Source organism: Mirounga leonina, unplaced genomic scaffold, assembly GCF_011800145.1.
Source record: "Mirounga leonina isolate KUSES-001 unplaced genomic scaffold, KU_Mleo_1.0 Mir_175, whole genome shotgun sequence".
NCBI lineage: Eukaryota > Metazoa > Chordata > Mammalia > Carnivora > Phocidae > Mirounga > Mirounga leonina.
Window position 1 is genome coordinate 24,170,660 of NW_023270453.1, and position 19,483 is coordinate 24,190,142.

The 19,483-nt window shown below is 54.7% G+C and overlaps 1 protein-coding gene across 5 annotated transcripts in view; it reads right to left on the minus strand.

The window, feature by feature from the left end:
- Positions 1-6,760: 6,760 nt before the first annotated feature.
- CREBBP (CREB binding protein) overlaps positions 6,761-19,483 on the minus strand; it is a 125,573-nt gene continuing 112,850 nt past the window's right edge. For 3 of the 5 annotated variants that reach the window (XM_035022131.1, XM_035022130.1, XM_035022129.1), the window contains exons 24-31: positions 19,327-19,477; positions 18,661-18,807; positions 17,898-18,011; positions 16,625-16,790; positions 16,242-16,409; positions 13,482-13,643; positions 13,017-13,298; positions 6,761-11,546 (exon numbers count right to left, since the gene is read on the minus strand). In XM_035022131.1, coding sequence (XP_034878022.1) covers positions 9,426-11,546; positions 13,017-13,298; positions 13,482-13,643; positions 16,242-16,409; positions 16,625-16,790; positions 17,898-18,011; positions 18,661-18,807; positions 19,327-19,477 — 3,311 coding nt within the window. In that variant the 3' untranslated portion in view covers positions 6,761-9,425. The remainder of the gene's footprint in view (positions 11,547-13,016; positions 13,299-13,481; positions 13,644-16,241; positions 16,410-16,624; positions 16,791-17,897; positions 18,012-18,660; positions 18,808-19,326; positions 19,478-19,483) is intronic. The other 2 variants (XM_035022133.1, XM_035022132.1) reach the window with 1 other exon arrangement.

The following is a 19,483-nucleotide window of genomic DNA, read 5'->3' on the forward strand; positions in this document are numbered from 1 at the left end:
CCTTTTATTTCAGGAAGAGGAAGTGGTATTTGGCAAAGGGAAGAGGGAAACATACACTTCACTTAAGGATGGGGGTGCATCTTGGGGCACCTGGGTGGCTCAGTTGGTTAAGCATCTGCCTTCGGCTCAGGCTGTGATCCCAGGGTCCTGGGATCCAGCCCGGCATCCGGCTCCCTGCTCAACAAGGAGTCTGCTTCTCCCTCTATCCCTCGCCCCCACCCCCGGCTTGTGCTCTGTCAAATAAATAAATCTTAAAAAAAAAAAAAAAAAAAAAGGGATGGGGGCATCTTGTGTCAACTATCCTTCAATAAAAGATAAGGGGCGCCTGGGTGGCTCAATTGTTAAGGGTCTACCTTCGGCTCAGGTCATGATCCCAGAGTCCTGGGATTGAGCCCCTCATCAGGCTCCCTGCTCTGCAGGAAACCTGCTTCTCCCTCTCCCACTCCCCCTGCTTGTGTTCTCTCTCTCTCTCTTTCTCTCTCTCGCTGTGTCTCTCTCTGTCAAATAAATAAATAAAATCTTTAAAAATAAATAAAAGATAAATAAAATTTAAATTAAAATTTTTTAAAAAATGACAGGCAGGACCCAGGCTCTGTGGAAGGCAAACACACCAGGTTCCAGACACACTTAACAGCACCTCCTGTCCTCTCAGCCTGTGGGCTGACTTCAGACATCCTCAGATATTCGAGAAACCAGTCTCTGGTACCTCAGGGAACTGTGGTTTTTTTCTTTTCTTTTCTTGTTTATTTAAGAGACGCACAGAGAGAGAGAAGCAGAGGGAGAAGCAGGCTCCCCGCTGAGCAGGGAGCCGGATGCGGGACTCGATCCCAGGACCCTGGGATCATGACCTGAAACGAAGGCAGACACTTAACCATCTGAGCCACCCAGGCACCCGGGAACTGCGGCTTTTTAAGATGCCTAGGGATCCAAACCAAGTCTTGAGGGGGCCTGGGCAGATTTCAGCCCCTATGCATACAAGGAAAATGGAAGAAGAAAAAAAATGATTAGATGAACATGTACGAGTTGAACTGACGGACACTGGCAGGGACTTGCTTGGGGAGAGCAGAGAGAGAAGCAGAGGAGGAGAAGGCCCCTGGGTCTCCTGACCACCACTTTAGCTTCTACGAGGTTGCCCGTTCCTTTCCCAAGAGGTCACTGCCTTCCCCTGGAGTGAGGTCTAAAATAAACAAAACCTTTAAAAAATTATTACGATGGTAATCTTTATGTTATGTATATTGCCCTCTGGAAAGGAAAAACAAATGTGTCTCCCTTTATCTTCCTTTCTTTGTTCAAGGCACCAACTTCTGAGTGAGCTTCTCCCCTCCTCGGGCAGCATCCTGGGAGTTACCAGAGGAGGAAAAGCTCGTGGTTATAGGGTACTTTTTGGCCTGGAAAGGGCCCAGGGATGATGGGATTTTCTTCCAATTTCATAAACCCTTGAATAAGGCACCTTAATTTTTTTTTAAATATTTATTTATTTGAGAGAGAATGAGATAGAGAGAGAGAGAGCATGAGAGGGGGGAGGGTCAGAGGGAGAAGCAGACTCCCCACTGAGCAAGGAGCCCGATGCGGGACTCGATCCTGGGACTCCAGGATCATGACCTGAGCCGAAGGCAGTCGTTTAACCAACTGAGCCACCCAGGCGATTAAGGCACCTTAATTTTTGAAGCTTAAAAAATAGGGGTGTTGGGGCACCTGGCTAGCTCAGTCGGTGGAGCATGTGACTATTGATCTCGGGGTGTAGGTTCGAGCCCCATGTCAGGTGTAGAGATTACTTAAAATACATTTTTTGAACAGTTGAGGGCAGGTATTGAGGAGAGACCAGGCAGTCGGGCAGATGCAGGCTGTTGTCTGAAAGCTAAGCTGTTACTGTTAGTAACTATGCTGTTACTGTTGGGTGTTCAGGCCTCAGGAACAAGGATGTCCTCCCACCCCTAGCACAAGGGGACCTGTACAGACCCCCTTTGGGACAACAGCAGCTGCAGTTTGAAGGCTGTGACCACAGCTTCAAAGGCATGAACTCTTCTGGGCTTTCAGAGGTGCCAAAACGTTCAAATTAGGAGAAGCACCTAACGGCCTGGTGGTGCCGGCGCAGGGTTTTGTGTGATTCTTAAAGTCCTTTTCGTCCTTTGCAGGACTTCGATGCCAGCTCAGAATAGGTCAGAACTCAGAGACTGAGTATTTTGCTGATTCGCTTGACACCCATCCCAGTATGCTGAATTCAGACCCCTGCCCACGGCAACACCAGGTCTGGCGGCAACCCAGGCCCTGACCCCTGCTTGCACACATGCTAATGGTGGGACATGGCCCTGTGGCCCTCTGTGGAGGCAGGTGCAGCCACTTGGGACCTGGCCTGGAACTTACTAGAACACTTCTTATTTCAGTGGGTGACTCTGAAGCTTTTTCTCCAAATAGCTCCTTCTGCTTTGTCAGTGTCTTTTTTTTTTTTTTTTTTAAGATTTTATTGTTTGAGAGCGAGAGCACAAGCGGGGTGGGGGGAGGAGCAGAGGGAGAGAGAGAGAGAAGCGGACTCCCCGCTGAGCAGGGAGCCTGACGCAGGGCTAAATCCCAGGACCCTGATATCATGAACTGAGCCAAAGGCAGACACTTAACTGAGCCACCCAGGTACCCCTGTCGGTGTCCACTTTTTATTCCACCATCAAGGACACTGGGAATGTCCCAGGTTGAATCCACAGACCCCCAAACTTTCAGGAGTGAGTGGACCCAAGGCCTTTGTCCCTCTTCACGCTTTGTGGCATTGGCACTTTGTCCAGGCCCCTCTAGGGGCTTCCTGGCCATGCACTTGCTGGGCTGACCTTAGCAATCCCCTGCACCTGGTCTGTGGCCCCTGCAGGAGGGGCGGGGTGGGCCATTCTGCTGGGCTTCCAGCCTCCCTGCCCAGTACAACCACGATGAATCACTGGCGGGGTCTTTTCTGAGCAAGTCTGGCTCAGGGAGAGGCAGGGTGGAGGAGGCAGCCACGTCCCCTGCTGCATTTATCCCCGGAAGCTTCCGCTGGGGGATACCACTTGGCAAACCAGCCTTGAGGGCATGTTTTGAAAGATGCCTTCTGTCCTGCCAAAGCATTCAGGACATTTCTCCCCCAGCTTGTGGATGAGGTCATTATAGGCATTGGAATAAAAAAAATGTCCACCCAAACTCAGAATCTATGGTGTCTATGGCTTGCGAGAAGGAAGACAAGTAAAAATGAGTTTGATGTGAGACTCTTCCTGTGTAGAGAAGCAATTCCGTTCCGTGTGTGGTTGGGAGCATGTGTGCATTGGGGCTCAGGCTTTGCACTTGTAATTCCTAGAAGGCACCATTGTTACCCCGACACTTGTAGGGAGCAGAGAGGCCATCTGGGGAGACTTCGCCGGCTGACAGCCCCTTTCCCTGCTCAGCATGGCTGCCTGGTAGCTGCAGGGCCCTCTCAACAGCTGTCCCATGTCAGCGAGATCCTGCCTCCCTTAAGGACTGGGTCTCTGCCTGGGTGCCAAGGGCCCCCACCCCAGCCAGAGCCCAGTCCAGGTGGCATCCTGAGCAGCACCTGGCATCAGGCCCCAGCAGGTGGGCGGCTTTCACGGAGCTCCCCTCCCCAAGACTGCATCTCTTCAGGTATGAAGACGGTCCCCTGTCAGGATTCTCTGGTCCCATGGGGTATCGGAGGACAGGGTGGGAGCGCAAACCATCCGGTATGCTCCCTGAAGGGGCCACCGCCCCCAGGCACAGATCAAAGGGGGCCGTGGTCTCAGTGTCAGACAGGCAGGTGTCGTCCGAGTGGGGGGGGGTGCCACGTGTGTGGTTCAGGAAACAGGAAGGACGGGCCTGACTCCAGCACCTGCTCCACAAGCAGGGCATTCCTCCTACTTCTTTGGAAAAAAAGTTTGTTTTGCTCACAATCTGCATTTTCACAAAGGCACTTCACAGGACATTGTCCTGTACCTCTTGGTCCCCGGGGTTCTGCCCTAGCTCCCGTCTCGTCCAGGAGACCTCAGTGGCCAGTGCTCCTGCCATGTACTTATTCAGGGATTTGAGGACAAAAGGGGACAGGGGTACCAGCTCAGAACAAAAGCTGTGAAGGAGACCAAAGAACTACTTGAGCAAACTCCCTCTCCCTGCACCCACATTTATCGTGAACATTGAGACTAAGGCAGTTTCGGGGCGCCTGGCTGGCTCTGTCGGCGGAAACTGCGATTCTTGGGGTTGTGGGTTCAAGCCCCACATTGGGTGTTGAGATTACTTAAAAAAAATCTTTAATAAAAAAGACTAAGGCAATTTCAAAGTCTAGATGGTTGTTCTTGGTCCCCTATGTCCTTGCTACTCCAAGTAGGTCCAGGCCTCACGTGGGAGCTCATTTGAAACCTAGAAGCTCAGTCTGCCCACTCCCTGGCCCAGACCTACTAAATCGGGGTGTTAGCAAGATCTCAGGTAAGCCGTCTGCGGGTCAGAGCTGGGGGAGTGCTTCTCTGAGCACAGAGCAGTGTCAAGGAGGATGCGTGCTCCCCAGCACTGTGCTCTCACTGGCCCTGACAAAGAGACATCTTCCTGTTCCCAGCACAAACTGGGGTCGGTGCTCCGGCTTCGAGCCCTGGCACCACCTTGTACCTTCCTCCAGTGGCTGATCGTGTCTCTCGGTGGAGTTCCCCAAGGGCTGGGATCCGTGCCTAGGATCTGCTCAGTAAATGCTTGCTGAGTAAGCAAACTCGGTGCTTGGACAAGACCTGCATATTTTCCTGTCATCTAGAAGCAGCAGTGTGCACCCCTCCAACTGCCTGTTCCGGAGAGAAGGGGGCCTCGGCTTGGGGCCCACTCATGTCTTTCCTGCCATTTCTCACACTCGTGGACCTCTCCCCACAAGAGAACCCCCTTTCCTCACCCAGGAAACCAGAGACCAGAACGCCAGTGTCTAGAGGGTTGGGAACAGCGAGAACTGACTTCCCTGGAAGCTCGGAGGGTCCTCTGTGCTTCCGGCTGCGGAAGTCCAGCCCTCACAGGGGACACTCGTTCTGGCCGCTGAACACCAGGCAACTCCGGTTGCCTCCCGCGCAGAACCCTGGCCTCCCTCAAGTCTGCTGCCTCTTTCTCTGCACCTCCCAGCTTCAGTCTTGTCCCCAAGACTCTCCCTCCCTGACCGCCCAGCCTCCAGGTGCTCAACTTGTGGCAGCGCATGAAACAACCCTCCCTCTTCAGAGGCTCCCAAACCTGTGCCAGACGTGAAGGAGTCCTGTGTGGGGTCAGAGACACAGGAAGCTTCCTGGTGCAGGGAGCCCCGGCACACCATGCCTCACCATCCTTCTAAGGATTCCTCTCTGGACATTTTCCTGACAGTCCACCCTCACCTGGAACATTCTCTAAACATCACTACGGGCTTTGAGGATCTTCAAGTCTAAACTTTGTTGATATGCCTATATAGGACCACTTTAAACATCCATTTCTAAGAGGCTTCCTTGGGGTCCCGGGACCAGAGCATAAAGCCCATTTCAGTAACAGCCCTCTCCAGGTGCTGAACCGGTGGGCACCACACTCAGGCCGGCCAATTCCCACTTAGTCCTGTGTAAGGTCCTGTCTGCGACGCTTGAGGGGTGAGAGGTATTGTAATGCACCCCCCTTTCCTCAAGGTATCCCCAAAGTGAGTTCAAGGTGAGCCTGCGGAGCTAGTAGGGGAGGAAAGCTCCTTTCGGGACCAGCGGTGAAGAGCGTGGCTCTGGCTGAGCGGCCCACACCTGCCCCTGCCCACGTGTCCTCCACTGTCCTACCTCGCAGCCAGGACGGAGGAGCTAGTGGGATCTTCCAACACGTGTTACCAAGTGTCACCGAGGAAGGCAGGTGGGGTTGAGAGAGCTCACTCCCCACCAAGGCCCTGGCTCCTGGTGGCTGCCCCCGACGTGCCCACTCGCCATCCCTCCACCGGGACCCGCAGGCCCCCACTTCCCGTGCGCTCGCCTCCCGCTCGCTCTCAACACCCCCGATGTGTCTGAATCAGCCCAAGGTGTTCAGTCAGCACCTGTGGATTCTCCGCTGGGTGCCGTAATCTGACACAGGTGCCACCGTCCACACAGCCTGGCAAATCCCCGGGAGGAAGGCGTGCGCGCACTGAAGGCACCGCCTGCCTCACCATCACCAAAGCTCCTGTCTCGTCCTTCAGCCTGGGGGCTACATTCGCTTACGTTTCAGAACCGACCCATTTCCCTACTCCTGACTTTGCACAATGAAATCATACCCAAGTGATGCAGTGGCACAACGAACACAAGACATCCCAGGAAGGTGCAATCTGGTTTCTCCAGCCCCCATCCCTACGTGTTCCTGCACCCCTACTTGCTAAGGTGGCCCGGCTGGAGCACCGACTTCCCAGCACGGTCCTTGGGTGACGTGTGTCCCGAAGGTGCGATGGCGACCAGTCTGTACTCAGCTCCTCCATGAAAGGACTTTCCTTTTTCGGAGCAGCTTACTCTCCCAGGCAGTGCTAGAAGCACATTCAGGCATAAACGGAATCTTCGGTTCCATTTTGTAGCAGTCCAAAAAAAAAAAAAAAGGGGGGGAGAAAGTTATGTCTTCAGCCTGAGATCTTATAAGCCGAAGACACTCCACCTCGTTTTCCAGAGATTGCATCCTACTCCTGTTTTCAACATGCTAAATTCTCAGAATCATCATCAAACACACGTACTAGGCACACTCAACCGAGACCCTTCGATCTCACGAAGACTAGCTGCTAAGCTAATTCTAAGGGTCGTTAGCCAACTGGGACCATCTTTGAATCCAAGCAGTTTTACCAGCTTTTATTATAAACACCAGCACATTTCAAGTTTCCTCTTTTTGATCACAAATATAGGACTTTTTTCTTCTCCTCTTAAGTATACAGCATGAGACACAGCGCCGGGGTTTTCCAGCTGTCTTACAGAAATCTCCTTACGCCAAGTGCGGGGTTAGCATCCACCGACCACACCCTCGGTCGCATCCCTTGGCGGATTACACAGGACGTGGACTCCAAAAAGATGAGATCTGTACACAGTTTCGGATCCCAGGACGACCTGAAAAAGAGGCCCCCCACTGGCCCCATTAAATGGCTGCCCTGCATAACGTGTAACATGGGCCTGGAGCCGCTCCTCCAGGGCTCCAGATGGCTCACCCCTTCGGTCTGACATGGGGTCAGGGTTTAACATCAGTGGAGACGGTAATTTGGGAGAGGGTCCCAGATTCGAGCAGGGAAGCAGAGCAAGGATGGCCAGATGGCCACTGGAGGGCCATGGCCCTGCTTTCCCTTTTGGGGATGTGAAGGAGGGTGGCAGTTGGTTGGCAATGCTAGATGGTCTTATTATCTGGCATAATCTATGTTAAAATTCAAGATTTGAAGCTCTGTGCTAGAATTAATTTTTTTCAAAGTTTCCTCAAGTTTAGATTCCCAAATCAAGTATTTTGAAATGATTTCTGTGAATACAGGGCCAAAAGGGAAGCTATCTGGGCCATGAATTCTAAATTTTCCACCACAAACCCCCTCCCCCCCAGGTTGGGGGACCAGGGACACAAGAGGCAGGACTCAAGTCCCTTGTGCTTGGTGGGGAAGGGATGTTGCAGTCTAGAGGGCACACATCCACGCTCCCCGGAGGCATTCCTCCGCTCCGACGTGATGTTTACAGCATCCAGGGACTCGAGTGTCACCCTCTTCGTAAGGGCACCTGACTGTGGACCTGGGGGGGGGCAGGCGGGGTGGTGATGGGTGGTATGTGGGACCACGTGGCCAAGTGCCCGTCCCTCGAAGCTGGAGGGCTCTTTCACCACAGTGCTGCCCTCACAGGCCCTGTTTCTAGAGGGTGGAGAGCGAAGGCCAGAGCTCTTAGCTGCCCAGCGCAGCATCGGAGGCCACAGCAGGACACGCTGCGTGCAGCATCCTCCCATACGGAGCACAGGATTTAGGGGGAAGCAGGAACCACCTCCAGTCCCTGGAGCAGATTTTGCACCAATTCTGGGATTTGCATATAGGAAAGGGGAGGGTAGGTACTGCTGACAACAACCGCAGGAACCATCCCTACTCTGGTTTCTAGAGGCTTGAGGAGGACAGGAGGCCAAGTGCTGCTTCGGACCCACCTGCAGCCCTAACTCGGTGGGTGAAGCTCCCCGTGGAGCAATGAATATATGAGGCCATCACTGAGCTTGGCCACCCTGCTTCCTGGAAAGAGAACCACCCAAGGCCTTGGCTGAGCCTGGCTGCCACCCACATGGCCACCAGGACCGTGGTCCCTGCCTCTCCTCTGTGAGCAATCCACCAGAATCATGTCTTACAAAGAACAGACTCTAAAAATATATATAAATAAATAAAAACCTTAAACATTCTTACAGGGATCTTAAAGAACAGAATACATGTTAAAAACTTCAGTAATTTATATCAATTTTAAGCGGTACTTTATATACAATGGGGGAAAAACACATGCATAGTCCAAATACAATGTTGAAAACAGCATTTTCATAACAAAAAACCCCGAACACTAAGTGTTAATACCATGTACATGAATTCAAGAAGGACCACCCTTTTTGTCTGTTGCACACAGTTTATTTAACAATATGATATAAGAAATGAGTTGGTACTTTACCATTCTATACAGTGATTGAATCTTCTTGAATTTTCTTATTTATAGTAATTATAGCGCTTGCATGATTTACACTAGAATTGCTTTTCCTCATTTCAAGTTTCACATAGAAGAAAGAAAAGAATGCTTCTTCTCTATTAACATTAGCATGGTCTAAGAGAGTGATCATCCCTATTTTTTGTCTAAAACCAGTTTTATCAGAGAAACAAAGCAACAATTTCTACATCTGCAAGACAAGTTTGGCTTAGGCCAGTATGTATAGATAGATGTGTGTGTGGGTGTGTACGTGTGTGCACGCAGGAGCCAATTCCTATCGTCCAGGGGTAATACTTGGAGAACGCCCACAGAGTTCACTATAGAAAAAATCTTCCCGCAACGTCAGAAAGTTACCGGGATACATTATAAGCTTGCATTATTTCAAGAATCAGTTTCTGAATATTATTTTTCTTCTCACTTTTAAACATAAATGTTTAAAGTCTTGAAAATACAAATAAAAAATATGAATATAATGAACTTGTTTTTCCCGTTAAAAAAAGGCATGAGTCACCAGTAATGACGACAAAAAGAATCCAAACAAAACCCCCCTCCCCCCAAAACAAAAAAACAAAAACAAAAAACAAAAACAAAAAGAGAGAGAGAGAGAGAGACCAGATATTTAAATCAACTGGTTTTTAACAAAAAAATATATTCTTTGTATTGTTTCTTTAAACAGCAATCTACCCTTCCACGGCTTGGAAGTAGCAGTTCCGTCTAGGAATAAAAAGAGCCTAGATGCCTGGATTTCAGTACAAAAGGTCCAAGAACATGAAAGGGGGGAAAAAAAAAGGCGATGCTCTCACAATGCTACAAACCCTCCACAAACTTTTCTAGGGTGTCTCCTGTGGTGTCGCCGACCAGGGACAGCTCACTGGACAACGCACTCCTGTTGGGGGTGTTCAGCTGCGGGAGCATTGCACTCTGTTCGGGGTTCCCCAAGTGTCCCTGATCTATGGAGCTGGCCATGGTGACTGCGAGTCCTGGGTGGGGGGAACCAGTCTGGGGCGAGACGTGGTGTGGCGAAGGCTGGGGCTGTATCCGTGGCGACGGGCTGGAATGTGGAGGCTGGGACTGGGGCCGCGGAGACTGGACAGGGGCCGGAGACCGCACCTGGCTACTGAGGGACGTGGCCATCTGCTGGCCGGGGAGGTGCGAGGCCTGCGGCTGTCCTGAGAGCATGTGCTGCTGGGGGCTCATGGGGTTCGGCTGGCCCGGGGAGCCGATCTGCTGCTTCATCTGCTGCTGCTGCAGAATCCGCTGCTGCAGGGCCTGCTGGATGTTGGGGGTGCTGTCTGCGCCCAGCCCCGGCTGCCCCATCTGGCTGAGCTGTCCCATCTGAGCCGCCATCTGGCCCATGGAGCCGCCCTGGATGGGGAGGTGCTGCTGCATCCGCTGCTGCTGCATGGCTGGGGGGTAGCCTCCGGGTCCCTGGGGCTGCTGGAACTGGCCGTGCCCGGCCATGCCCCCGGCCATGCCCGCGCTGCCCTGCTGCTGCTGCTGCTGCTGGAGCAGCTGCCGGCGGAGCATCTCCCGGTACTGCGGGTTCATGCTCGCCATGCCAGGGCTGTGGCCCGGGTTCATGATGTTCAGGGCCTGGCCCTGGGGGTTCAGGCCTCCCATCGCCTGCTGCTGCGGAGGCACGCCGGGCCGGGGCCCGCCGGCTTGCATGGCGTTCAGGTTCTGCAGGCCGGGCTGCTGGTGCAGGCCGGGCTGGGCCTGGAGGCCGGGCTGGGGCTGCAGGCCAGGCTGGGGCTGCAGGCCGGGCTGACTGGCCACGTACTTGGCTGTGCGCTGCTTGATGAAGGCCGCCATCAGCTGCGGGTTGGACTTGAGGATGTTGAGCACCTGCTGCTGCTGCTGCGGGGAGCTGGGCGACTTCAGGGTCCGCAGCAGGTCCTGCAGGGCGCCGGGCGAGATGCTCCGGGGCGGCTGCACGCCGGACATGCGCGGGCTGGCCACGGCCGGCTGGGCCTGCATGGACAGCACAGGCCGGGGCATGCCCGGCATTGGCTGCTGCTGGGGCAGAGGCGCCTGCTGCCACTGCCCGGGCGGCAGGCTGGGCATGACGGGCCCGCTGACCTGGCTGGGACGGGGCACGTTCAGGCCCACGGGGGCCATCTGGCTCACCGGGGTCACCATGCCCGTGCGCCCCGGGGGCATGCCGTTGTTGATGTTCACCCGGTACAGGTGCTGCTGCTGCTGGGCCTCCCGCTCAATCTGCCGGGCCGCTTCCACTGCGGCTGGTGGGGGCTGCGCGGGGGGCGGCGGGGCTGGCACCTGGTTGGCGGGCTTCCCGGTGGACACCGTCGTGGGGGGCTGAGTCCGGGCCACGCTGGGGAAGCCGGCTGGTGACATGCTCACGGGCGAGGGCTGGGGCTGGGCCGGGGGCTGCGGCGTCTGGGGCGTGCTGGGCTGCTGCGTGGGGGTCCCGGGCGGAGCTGAGGTAGGGGAAGGCAGACTCTGCTGAGGCACATTGCGGGTGTTCATGGTGGCCATCCGCCGGCGCATGAGCTGAGCCTGCTGCAGGCGGTGCTGGATCTGCTGCTGGCGGAGCTTGTGTTTGATGTTGAGGCAGAAGGGCACTGGGCATTTGTTTTCTTGGCAGTGTTTGGCGTGGTAGCAGCAGAGGGCGATGAGCTGCTTGCACACCGGGCAGCCCCCGTTGGTCTTGCGCTTGCAGCCCTTGGTGTGCTGCACCACCCGCTTCATCTTCTGGCAGGACGGCAGCGAGCAATTGGCGTTGCGGCACTGGCAGGCGTGCACCAGGGACTGGATGCAGCGCTGGATGCTCAGGCGCCGCGACTCCTGGGGGCTTTTGGACTGCGGCTCACCCTGGCTACTGCCCTCGTCGTCCAGGCCCAGCCCCCACTTCACCATCTTGTGGGCGTGGCTCTTGGTGTTGTAGCAGTTGATGCAAAGGTCGTAGTCCTGCGGATAAGCACAGGGCATGCGCCGCGGTCAGCACGAGGCCCCATGGGACCAGACGTCCACCCGCATCCACCCCGGCAGCCTCACAACCGCCACGCCCCCCCCCCCCCCCCCCCCCCCCCCCCCCCCCCCCCCCCCCCCCCCGGTCTCAGAGGCTCCTGAGTGCGTTGGCTCACATCTAGTCCCCTTTCCTTCCTTCCTCGGCCCCTGGGGAAGGGCACCCACACCACTGAGGCCCTGCTCCCATACCTGACCTGGGAAGCCTGGCAGTTTCCTCCTGAGCTCACCCAAGTACTACACACCTGAGTTTCTAGAAACCGGCCCCCACTCCCTGGGGCTGCTGCTGGGTGCCCTGGTGCGTCCCCCGAGCTCTGCAGGGTGGCCCAGAGAGCCTGGGGGACTGAGAGGCCTTCACCACAAGACAGGCCTTGGGCTCAAACCCCAGCGACAAACCACATGCTCACAGGTTTCTTAAAAGTTGCTTGTATCTGCAGACAGAGACTACCAAATGCCAGGTCTGGAGAAGGAAACCCTATGACCGAGACACACCCTTTTTCCAAAAGGACATGAAGATCCCAACAGTGGGAAGTGACAGAGGACACAAGAAGGCTGAAAAAACCGGGAAGTGAAGACAAAGGCATTACAGAGGATCCATCCACCCCCTCTGCCCAAGATCACAGAGCTGCTCCTACGGGCATGTGATTCTGGGAACCGTTTGGAACGCAGACACTGGCAAGGCGAGGATGGGGTGGGGGGATGGAGGGACCCATCTGGGGAAGGGACGGACCACACCCCTTCACACAGTGTGTGCAACCACAGGTCCCCCAGGACAGCGCCTTCTCAGCTGCTCAGCAAGGCTACATACAACTGGAAGCATGAACAGGGGAAACCAGTCAGAATCCTGGCGGGGCCGAAGCACAGGCGGCACCTCTTTTGGCTCCTACTCTGGCACCAGAGGGCCCGTGGATGTTCCTGACACACGGCCGGTGTTAGCAAACAACAAGGAATAATATAAAAGTGCTCTGTAATCATGTCTTCCTGAAAAAATCAGCACAAACACTGACCCCCCAGGAGGCCTGCCCACTCCTCTGCCTCTTGGGGAGACCAGACCCTCCTGCCAGGGGCCAAGTGTAGCCCGGACACACATAGATGGCCCTCTGTTATGCTCAGCAGGGTCGGGACCATACATGCTCCCTGAAGGGAGAAAGGCTCCTTCCTTCCTACCCTGAACGTCTGCTGTTGAGCCTAGCGTGGGCACAGAGCACGGATTCTCTTCTTTGTGAACAAGGAAACACCAACCTCATGACCAACAACTCCCGGAAAGGACCAGGAGGTGAATGAGCCTTTTTCATTTGGTCATTTGGTGCCCCTGGAAAATGCCGACTATCTCACCGTTCAATCTGAAACGCAGACCGCGCCAACGGAGGCGAGGGCAGGGAGTGACCGGGGAGGGAGGGAAGTGGGGCCTACCTCGCACACAGTGCAGTGCCAACGCGTCTCCACGTGGTGCTTGCACTCGTTGCAGGTGTAGACGAAGCGGTCCTGGCCCTGGGTGTGCAGCTCCACCAGCATGCACAGTGTGGACCACTTGGACCGGCGCAAGGAGGAGAACTCCCAGTGCTTGTCTCTGGCGAGGGTGAGGAAGGCGTCCCGCCCGTCCATGAGGTCACAGCTGAGCAGAGGGTCGGGGTCAACGATGGGGGGCAGCGTGTTGATGACAGGCCCAGCGTGCAGGTGGATCACAAAGAAGACCTGCAGGGGAGGACAGCATTAGCCCCCACGGAGAGCGAGGCAACTCGGCCTTCCAGGACCTTCCAGGGCCTTCCAGGGCCCAGGGCCCTCTCCACAAGGCCCATGGGCCCTGGCTTCTCAGCAACCCTTCTCCTTGATCCCACAGACTAGGAGGGGCCCCGATCTGTGGCCCCGTGTCTCTACCTCTTTGTGCTTCTCCATCGTGGCGTAGAGCTTCTGGGACAAGTCGTTGGACACATTGGGCATGCTGGGCTTCTTCTTGTTGGCTCGACTGATGCTGCTTTTATTCTTGTTGGTTTTTTTGTTGTTCTTCTTCTTGGCATTCTTGCTGTCGCCCTGGCTGCCCTGAAACAACATGCGAAGCTGCTGCTCGAGCCCAGCCTCCCCTCCTCCGTGCCCGGCACTTGGCTGAGGCACCCAGCTCCCTGGCTGTGGGGGCTCCAGGAGGCTGCGTGCCGGCAAACACACGGCGGCCTTCGGAAGGCGTCACGGAGGCAGAGGTGAGGAGGACGGGAGCAGGGCCAGGGGTGCAGTGGTGACACAGGGGCCAGACCGGCCACATGGCAGGTCATCTCTTGGGGGAGCATATGCCCAGGATGGACTCTAACAACGCAGGGGGTCTAAGCTATCTTCCCTTGCTCCATAACACTCCACACCATGTGCCGCATGCTCCGTTGCACACGGTTCCAAACATCCACTGCACACGAGACGGGGGAACAGTGCCAGGAGAAGGTGCCACGTGGGCCTGAAACCCCCACCCTGAGCTCTTCAGCGGACTGACGTTGAGAAGTCCTGCCCCTCAGGTCTGGAAAGAACTCGGGCCCTCTGTCATTTAGGCCCTAGGTCTGGTCCAGTGAACTTTGTTCTCAACAAGAGGAGAGAGAGGGACAGACACTCTGGGTGCCGAGGGGCGCTGACAACTCCTGTCTGGGGCCCGGGGCAGAAGAGGGCCCTGGTGAAGAGCGGTGTGCCGCGGCGGGCTGCGCGAGCACCAGGCGGTCACGGAGGGACCGCGTGGTACAGGGAGCTCCGCGTACCGCTCGAGTTTTCAGTAAGCCTTGAAACCGTTCTAAAAACTAAGCTGACTTTCAAAAAGTTATAAAAGAAATAGATTCACTGCACAAAGTTCAGAATATATAGCCAGATTAAAAAAAAAAAAAAAAAAAAAGTTTTTTTGGCCACCCTGAGCAGCAGCATTCCGATTTTTCCTTCTTGAAATTGTACCTATGCGTGGTTCCCGCGGGTAGTTCTCCCCCCGGAGATGGGGTCACACACGTGATGCTGCAGCCTATCCCTTCCCCACCTCCCCCAGGGAAGGACACTGCCAATGGTAAAGCGGCAGTCCGGCCCACGTGCCGTCAACAACTGAGGCCACCGCCTGCCATGGGATCCCGGGGTGTCCACAGGGTGGGACCTGCCCGCTGCCTCTGTGGACTGGATACCGCGGGCAAGTCCCCGACACCGCAAAGGCGCGTAAGGCACCACCACCAGGCCAGAGATAAGCAGGTCCTCCTCAGACAGGACACCCAGCTGGAGTCTGTGTCCTGCCTCAGAGGCCGCAGACCCTCTTCTCCCTGCTGTGACCCCCTGCCCTGGAGCCCCAGATGCATGTTCTGACTCAGGCCACCTCCCATCCAAGGTGCGGGCACCGGAGGACACAGAGAAGGACTTGGGCTCACAGCTCAGCTCTGTGCTCTCTCCTGCCAGAACTCCCTGGTTTCTACTCAAATTCGGCCCACCTAAACAGGATCTCTGGTCGCCTCCCAAAGACCCCGGCGGAGTGGTTTCTCGAGCCCTAAATCCCCTGATGTTCGGGAGTATTGTTATCTTTGGTCAGATGACAGATCCTGCCTCCAGGGAGGCCCCAGCAAAAGGACCCCCGCAGCAGACCCTAGTTCCGAGGGCCCGTCTTGCACAGCCCCTTGGCATTAACAGGCATCTTGGCAGCCAGTTCCTGAAGGACTTCTTTTCCAAATATGCTTCCCTAGCCTCCTCCTTTGGGTAGAGGCGGCAGCGCTGACTCAGATGCTCGGGCTCCAGACCCAGCAGGCAGCTCTGATCCAGGTTGTCCCTCACACACCACAATGGTCCACGCCACGTTCTGGGGCTGCTACTCTCAAAACACATCATACACTCCCCACTGCTTCTACAGCTATGAACCGAACGGAAACCCCCATCCTTTCTTGGACATCCCGAACACACACACACTTGCTCCCAACATAAGCCCTCACACATCTCCTCCTCCCACCGGCAGGAGGGAGGGAACCCCGTGTGGGTTCCTTCTCAGCAGGTCAACCTCCCCAGCCACCTCCTCAGACAGGCTCTGCCGGAAGCACCGGCACCCGGCCGATCTCGGTGCTCCCTTTCCTTACAGCTCCTACTGCTGCCTCTGGATGCACCGTTCTCCCTACTAGAACGCGCGCCCTGGGAGGGTAGGGATGGGGTCTTCTACAGCTCACCACTGCACTGCTGAGCACGGAGCCCACGTGAGGTGGGACTTAGTAAGCAGGTGAGTGCCCGAAGGCAACACCAGATGGAGGGCTGTCTGATGGGGTGGGCTGGCTCGTGAGGAAATGAAAGGGAGAGACCTGCGCCGGAGGTTCTCCTTCTCAGGGAAGGTCTGTAGTTAGTGGCTGCTGACTGCGAGCACGGGGCTCTGTCTGCCTGCTCTGGGCTGCTGGGCAGGATGCCCTCCGCTCTCGTCTTTCCAAGCCTCCGCCCCGCCTGCCCCATTCACAGATGCCAGACCCAGCACCTCCCATCTGCCTTCTCCCAGGTGACGTCGTGTCTCCAGCACCGCATCTCAGCTTGCCCTGCGAGTTCCAGCCCCGACCTGCGGTGGCTGGTGACAAGGGGAGAGCACGTGTGAAAGCAGCCCCACTGACAAAGAAGGTGTGCGTCCACTGTCCTTGGCGCGAGGCTGGGCCCGCTGCGTCTCCTTACCTCTGTTGTCTCGCTAGCCGCCGTGCTCTCCTCCTTCTTCCTCTCCTCTTCTTCTTGCTCCAGCTCCTTAATGCTCTCTTCTAGCACATTAGGCCAGAAGTCACCCTCAAAATAGGGTAGCTCCTTGGCACTGGTGAGCCGGTCTTCAGTTGCTTGTTTGAAAATGTCCTGGAGAGTGAAGGAAGCACAGCAAAGAGGGAAGTGAGTGGCGCTCCGGGGAGGGGCCCAGAGGCCGTGCCACTGCGTGAGGATGGGACACGGCGACTACACGTAAGGTGCTTCTATGCCTTTTCTCTACGCTCTTCTTTTTGCTTTCTACTCCTCATAGGTGAACAGAGCTCTGACATGCATGAGCCGCCAGGCCCTGCTTCGGCCCCAGGTACCTTGTAGTCGTGAATGATCCGCTCCGCAAACGCCTTGTCCAGCATCTTCTTGTACCACTCCTGTAGGCGCTTTGGTTTGGGGATTTTCTGATCAGGGGGGTGGCAATGGAAGATATAGTCATCTCCTTCACTTGGGGGGCAGGCCCAGATGTGTCCTGTTACATACCTGCAGGACACACAAATTCAGACCACAGTGCTGAGTGAAAGCCTCCCTGCCTCCAAGGAGTAACAGCTGAAGAGCAGACACCAAAGCAAGGACAGAAATAACTAGAAAAAAAACCCAAAGAAATTTCCACGATGCTTGCAGCCAAATATAACAGGCTTAGAGAAGTTCTAAACCAGTGGCGGGGGGGAAGGGGTGCATGGGTGGGCGAGGCCGAATCTCTGCATGCGAGAGCACACCTGGAAATCAGCCCTCAGACGCTCCTTCTCAGGGTGTGTATGCCGGGCAAGGGTCAAGGCTCCCAGGGAATCCTGTCAGCACGGGACAGAGCCCGGGAGACGTGGCTCTCAGGCGCGGGGAACGGCTTATGCCCAGGGATGTGCCCCATTTCCTAACTATCACTTCCTGTGCAATGGAGAGGAGCTGAGTATCTCTAAGGGGCCAAAGTCAAAATAATCTGTCATGCTGTTAGACACCTGTCAGTCAAATACCTCGAACTTTTTCAAATTTGGGAAGGGATACGACAGATCTAGAATGCCGAAACACAGAGAAAAGCAGATGCAAAAGACCAGTATCCTGTAGGGTCCCATTCATATGAAATGTCCAGAAAAGGCAAATTTATATAGAAAGAAAGTAGATCAATGGTTGCTGGGCGCAGGGGTGGAACAGGGATTAACAACAAATGGGTGTGGGGGTCCCACTACTGGGGGGAGGACAACGCTTGGAAATGGATTGACAGCCAGGCCGTGCCGCTCGGTGAAGTTACTAAAAATCACTGGGAGTGTACACTTGACACAGGCAGATTTTATGATACATAAAATATTCCTCAAAAAAGTTAAAAAGGAAAAAAAAAAAGGAGACTAGAATAGGAAAAAGAGTGAGAAGAGCACAGAAGGCAGAGAAAGCATGTGCGCTGTGCTGGGGAGCTCAGATCTGCATGGCCCAGGGGAGTGTCCGGGAGGGGGGCTAGGGAGAACTCTGAATCGATCTGAGGACGTTAAAATAGAAACACATACGGCTTTAAAAGATACTCTGGTTATTTCACAAAACACACAGTGAAAATTAAAAATAGAATTTTTATTAGTTCTGAATAATCTGAATTAAACTCACCCCAATTTCTTCACATATTCCAAATATCCAATAAGGATCTCATGGTAAACAGCTGTCCGGAGGCATCGGGGCCGGAAGAAATGAATACTGTCCAGATAAGATATGTACACACGCCTGAGGGGTGGGTGGGAAGAAATTAATTGGTATCCCCCAAACTTGAAACCAAACACCAACATCCAAAAAAAGCTCCAGAAATAAATTCTGTTTTCACAGCATTTACACTGTCCATGCAGACAAGACCTAAGAAAACTCCTATCACCAAGGGCCACTGCCCACGAATAAACAATTCCATCCCTGGGCCAAGAGCAATGGATCACCCACGATGGAGAGCCACGGGAAGGCCAGGGCAAACTAACACAAAGCCTCTTCCAATTCCCTCTCACCTGGATTCTTGACTGAATGTGAAATAACTCTTGGCAGAGGTACTTGGTTTTTACAACACATGGGCCCATGGAGTGATCCCCACCCCACTCTCTGTAGGTTTACCTGCCCCAGGTAAGACAGGGACAAGAGCAAGACCAGGACTGGAACCCATGAGTACTCACTACACAAAACACACTTTAAACAGTCATCAAAACCCTTCATTTCTCACTGGCTTAGTGGAAAACTCAACTAACTAGGTTTGGTTTGTTAGGCGTGGCTTATCTGATTTAAACCCAGGTCTGGAGCACACAGGTTCTCCAACAAGACACTTAGGGTCTCAGTCCGCTGTGACACCATGGGCCCACTGACATGTACCCAAGAGGAGGAGGAGGAGGACTACCTTGTGTTTGGAGGGGGGCAATCAGAGCCATACTCTTGCACGTGCATCCCAAAGAAGCACACATCCACTCCGTCAATTTCCTCAAAAGCAAAGAGCGCTTTGGTTCGATACGGGAAAGATTCTGACATTTCCCCAGAATCCACAAACCTGAAATCAAAGTCAGAGCCTGAGGTTTGCACACGTCATTGTTTTACAAGGTGCTTTATAAATGAGGCCTGCTGCTCTAAGCCCATGCACAGTGCAGAGGAGCTGGAGGCCTGCTCGCCTCTGCTGACTGCTGGCCCAGAGCTCTGCCCACCAGCCTGGCCTTGGGCAGCTCGGGGCTGTGACCCTATTCTTGGTGACACAGTCTTGCTCAGCCAGGAATTTTACCTCCCCTTATGAATATGGAATACTGAGAGAAGGGTTGACTGTACCATACACGCTGAAAAACCTTTAAATTATACAAACTCTAAGCTTATTTTTTTTTTAGCACTCTCTACACCCAATTTAGGGCTCGAACTCACAACCCCAAGATCAAGAGTCGCATGTGCTACTGACTGAGCCAGCGAGGCGCCCTGAATTATACAAACTCTAAAGCTGTGCCAGAAAGCAGGGCTTTGGTTAACCAGGTACAGGACCCCTCAAAGAGCGCTTTACAAAATAGCACAACGTGTGCACACAAACCGTGACTTCATCCCGGGCTTGACCTCCACAGTCTTGTCTGAGCTGGCCACCACACGGACAAAGACTTCCCCGGCTTCAGGATGATTCTGTCGCCGCAAAAACTTGTTGACTCGGTCTTCCAAGTGGTTGCCCAATCGTGTGGTCTGTAGTCCTGCAA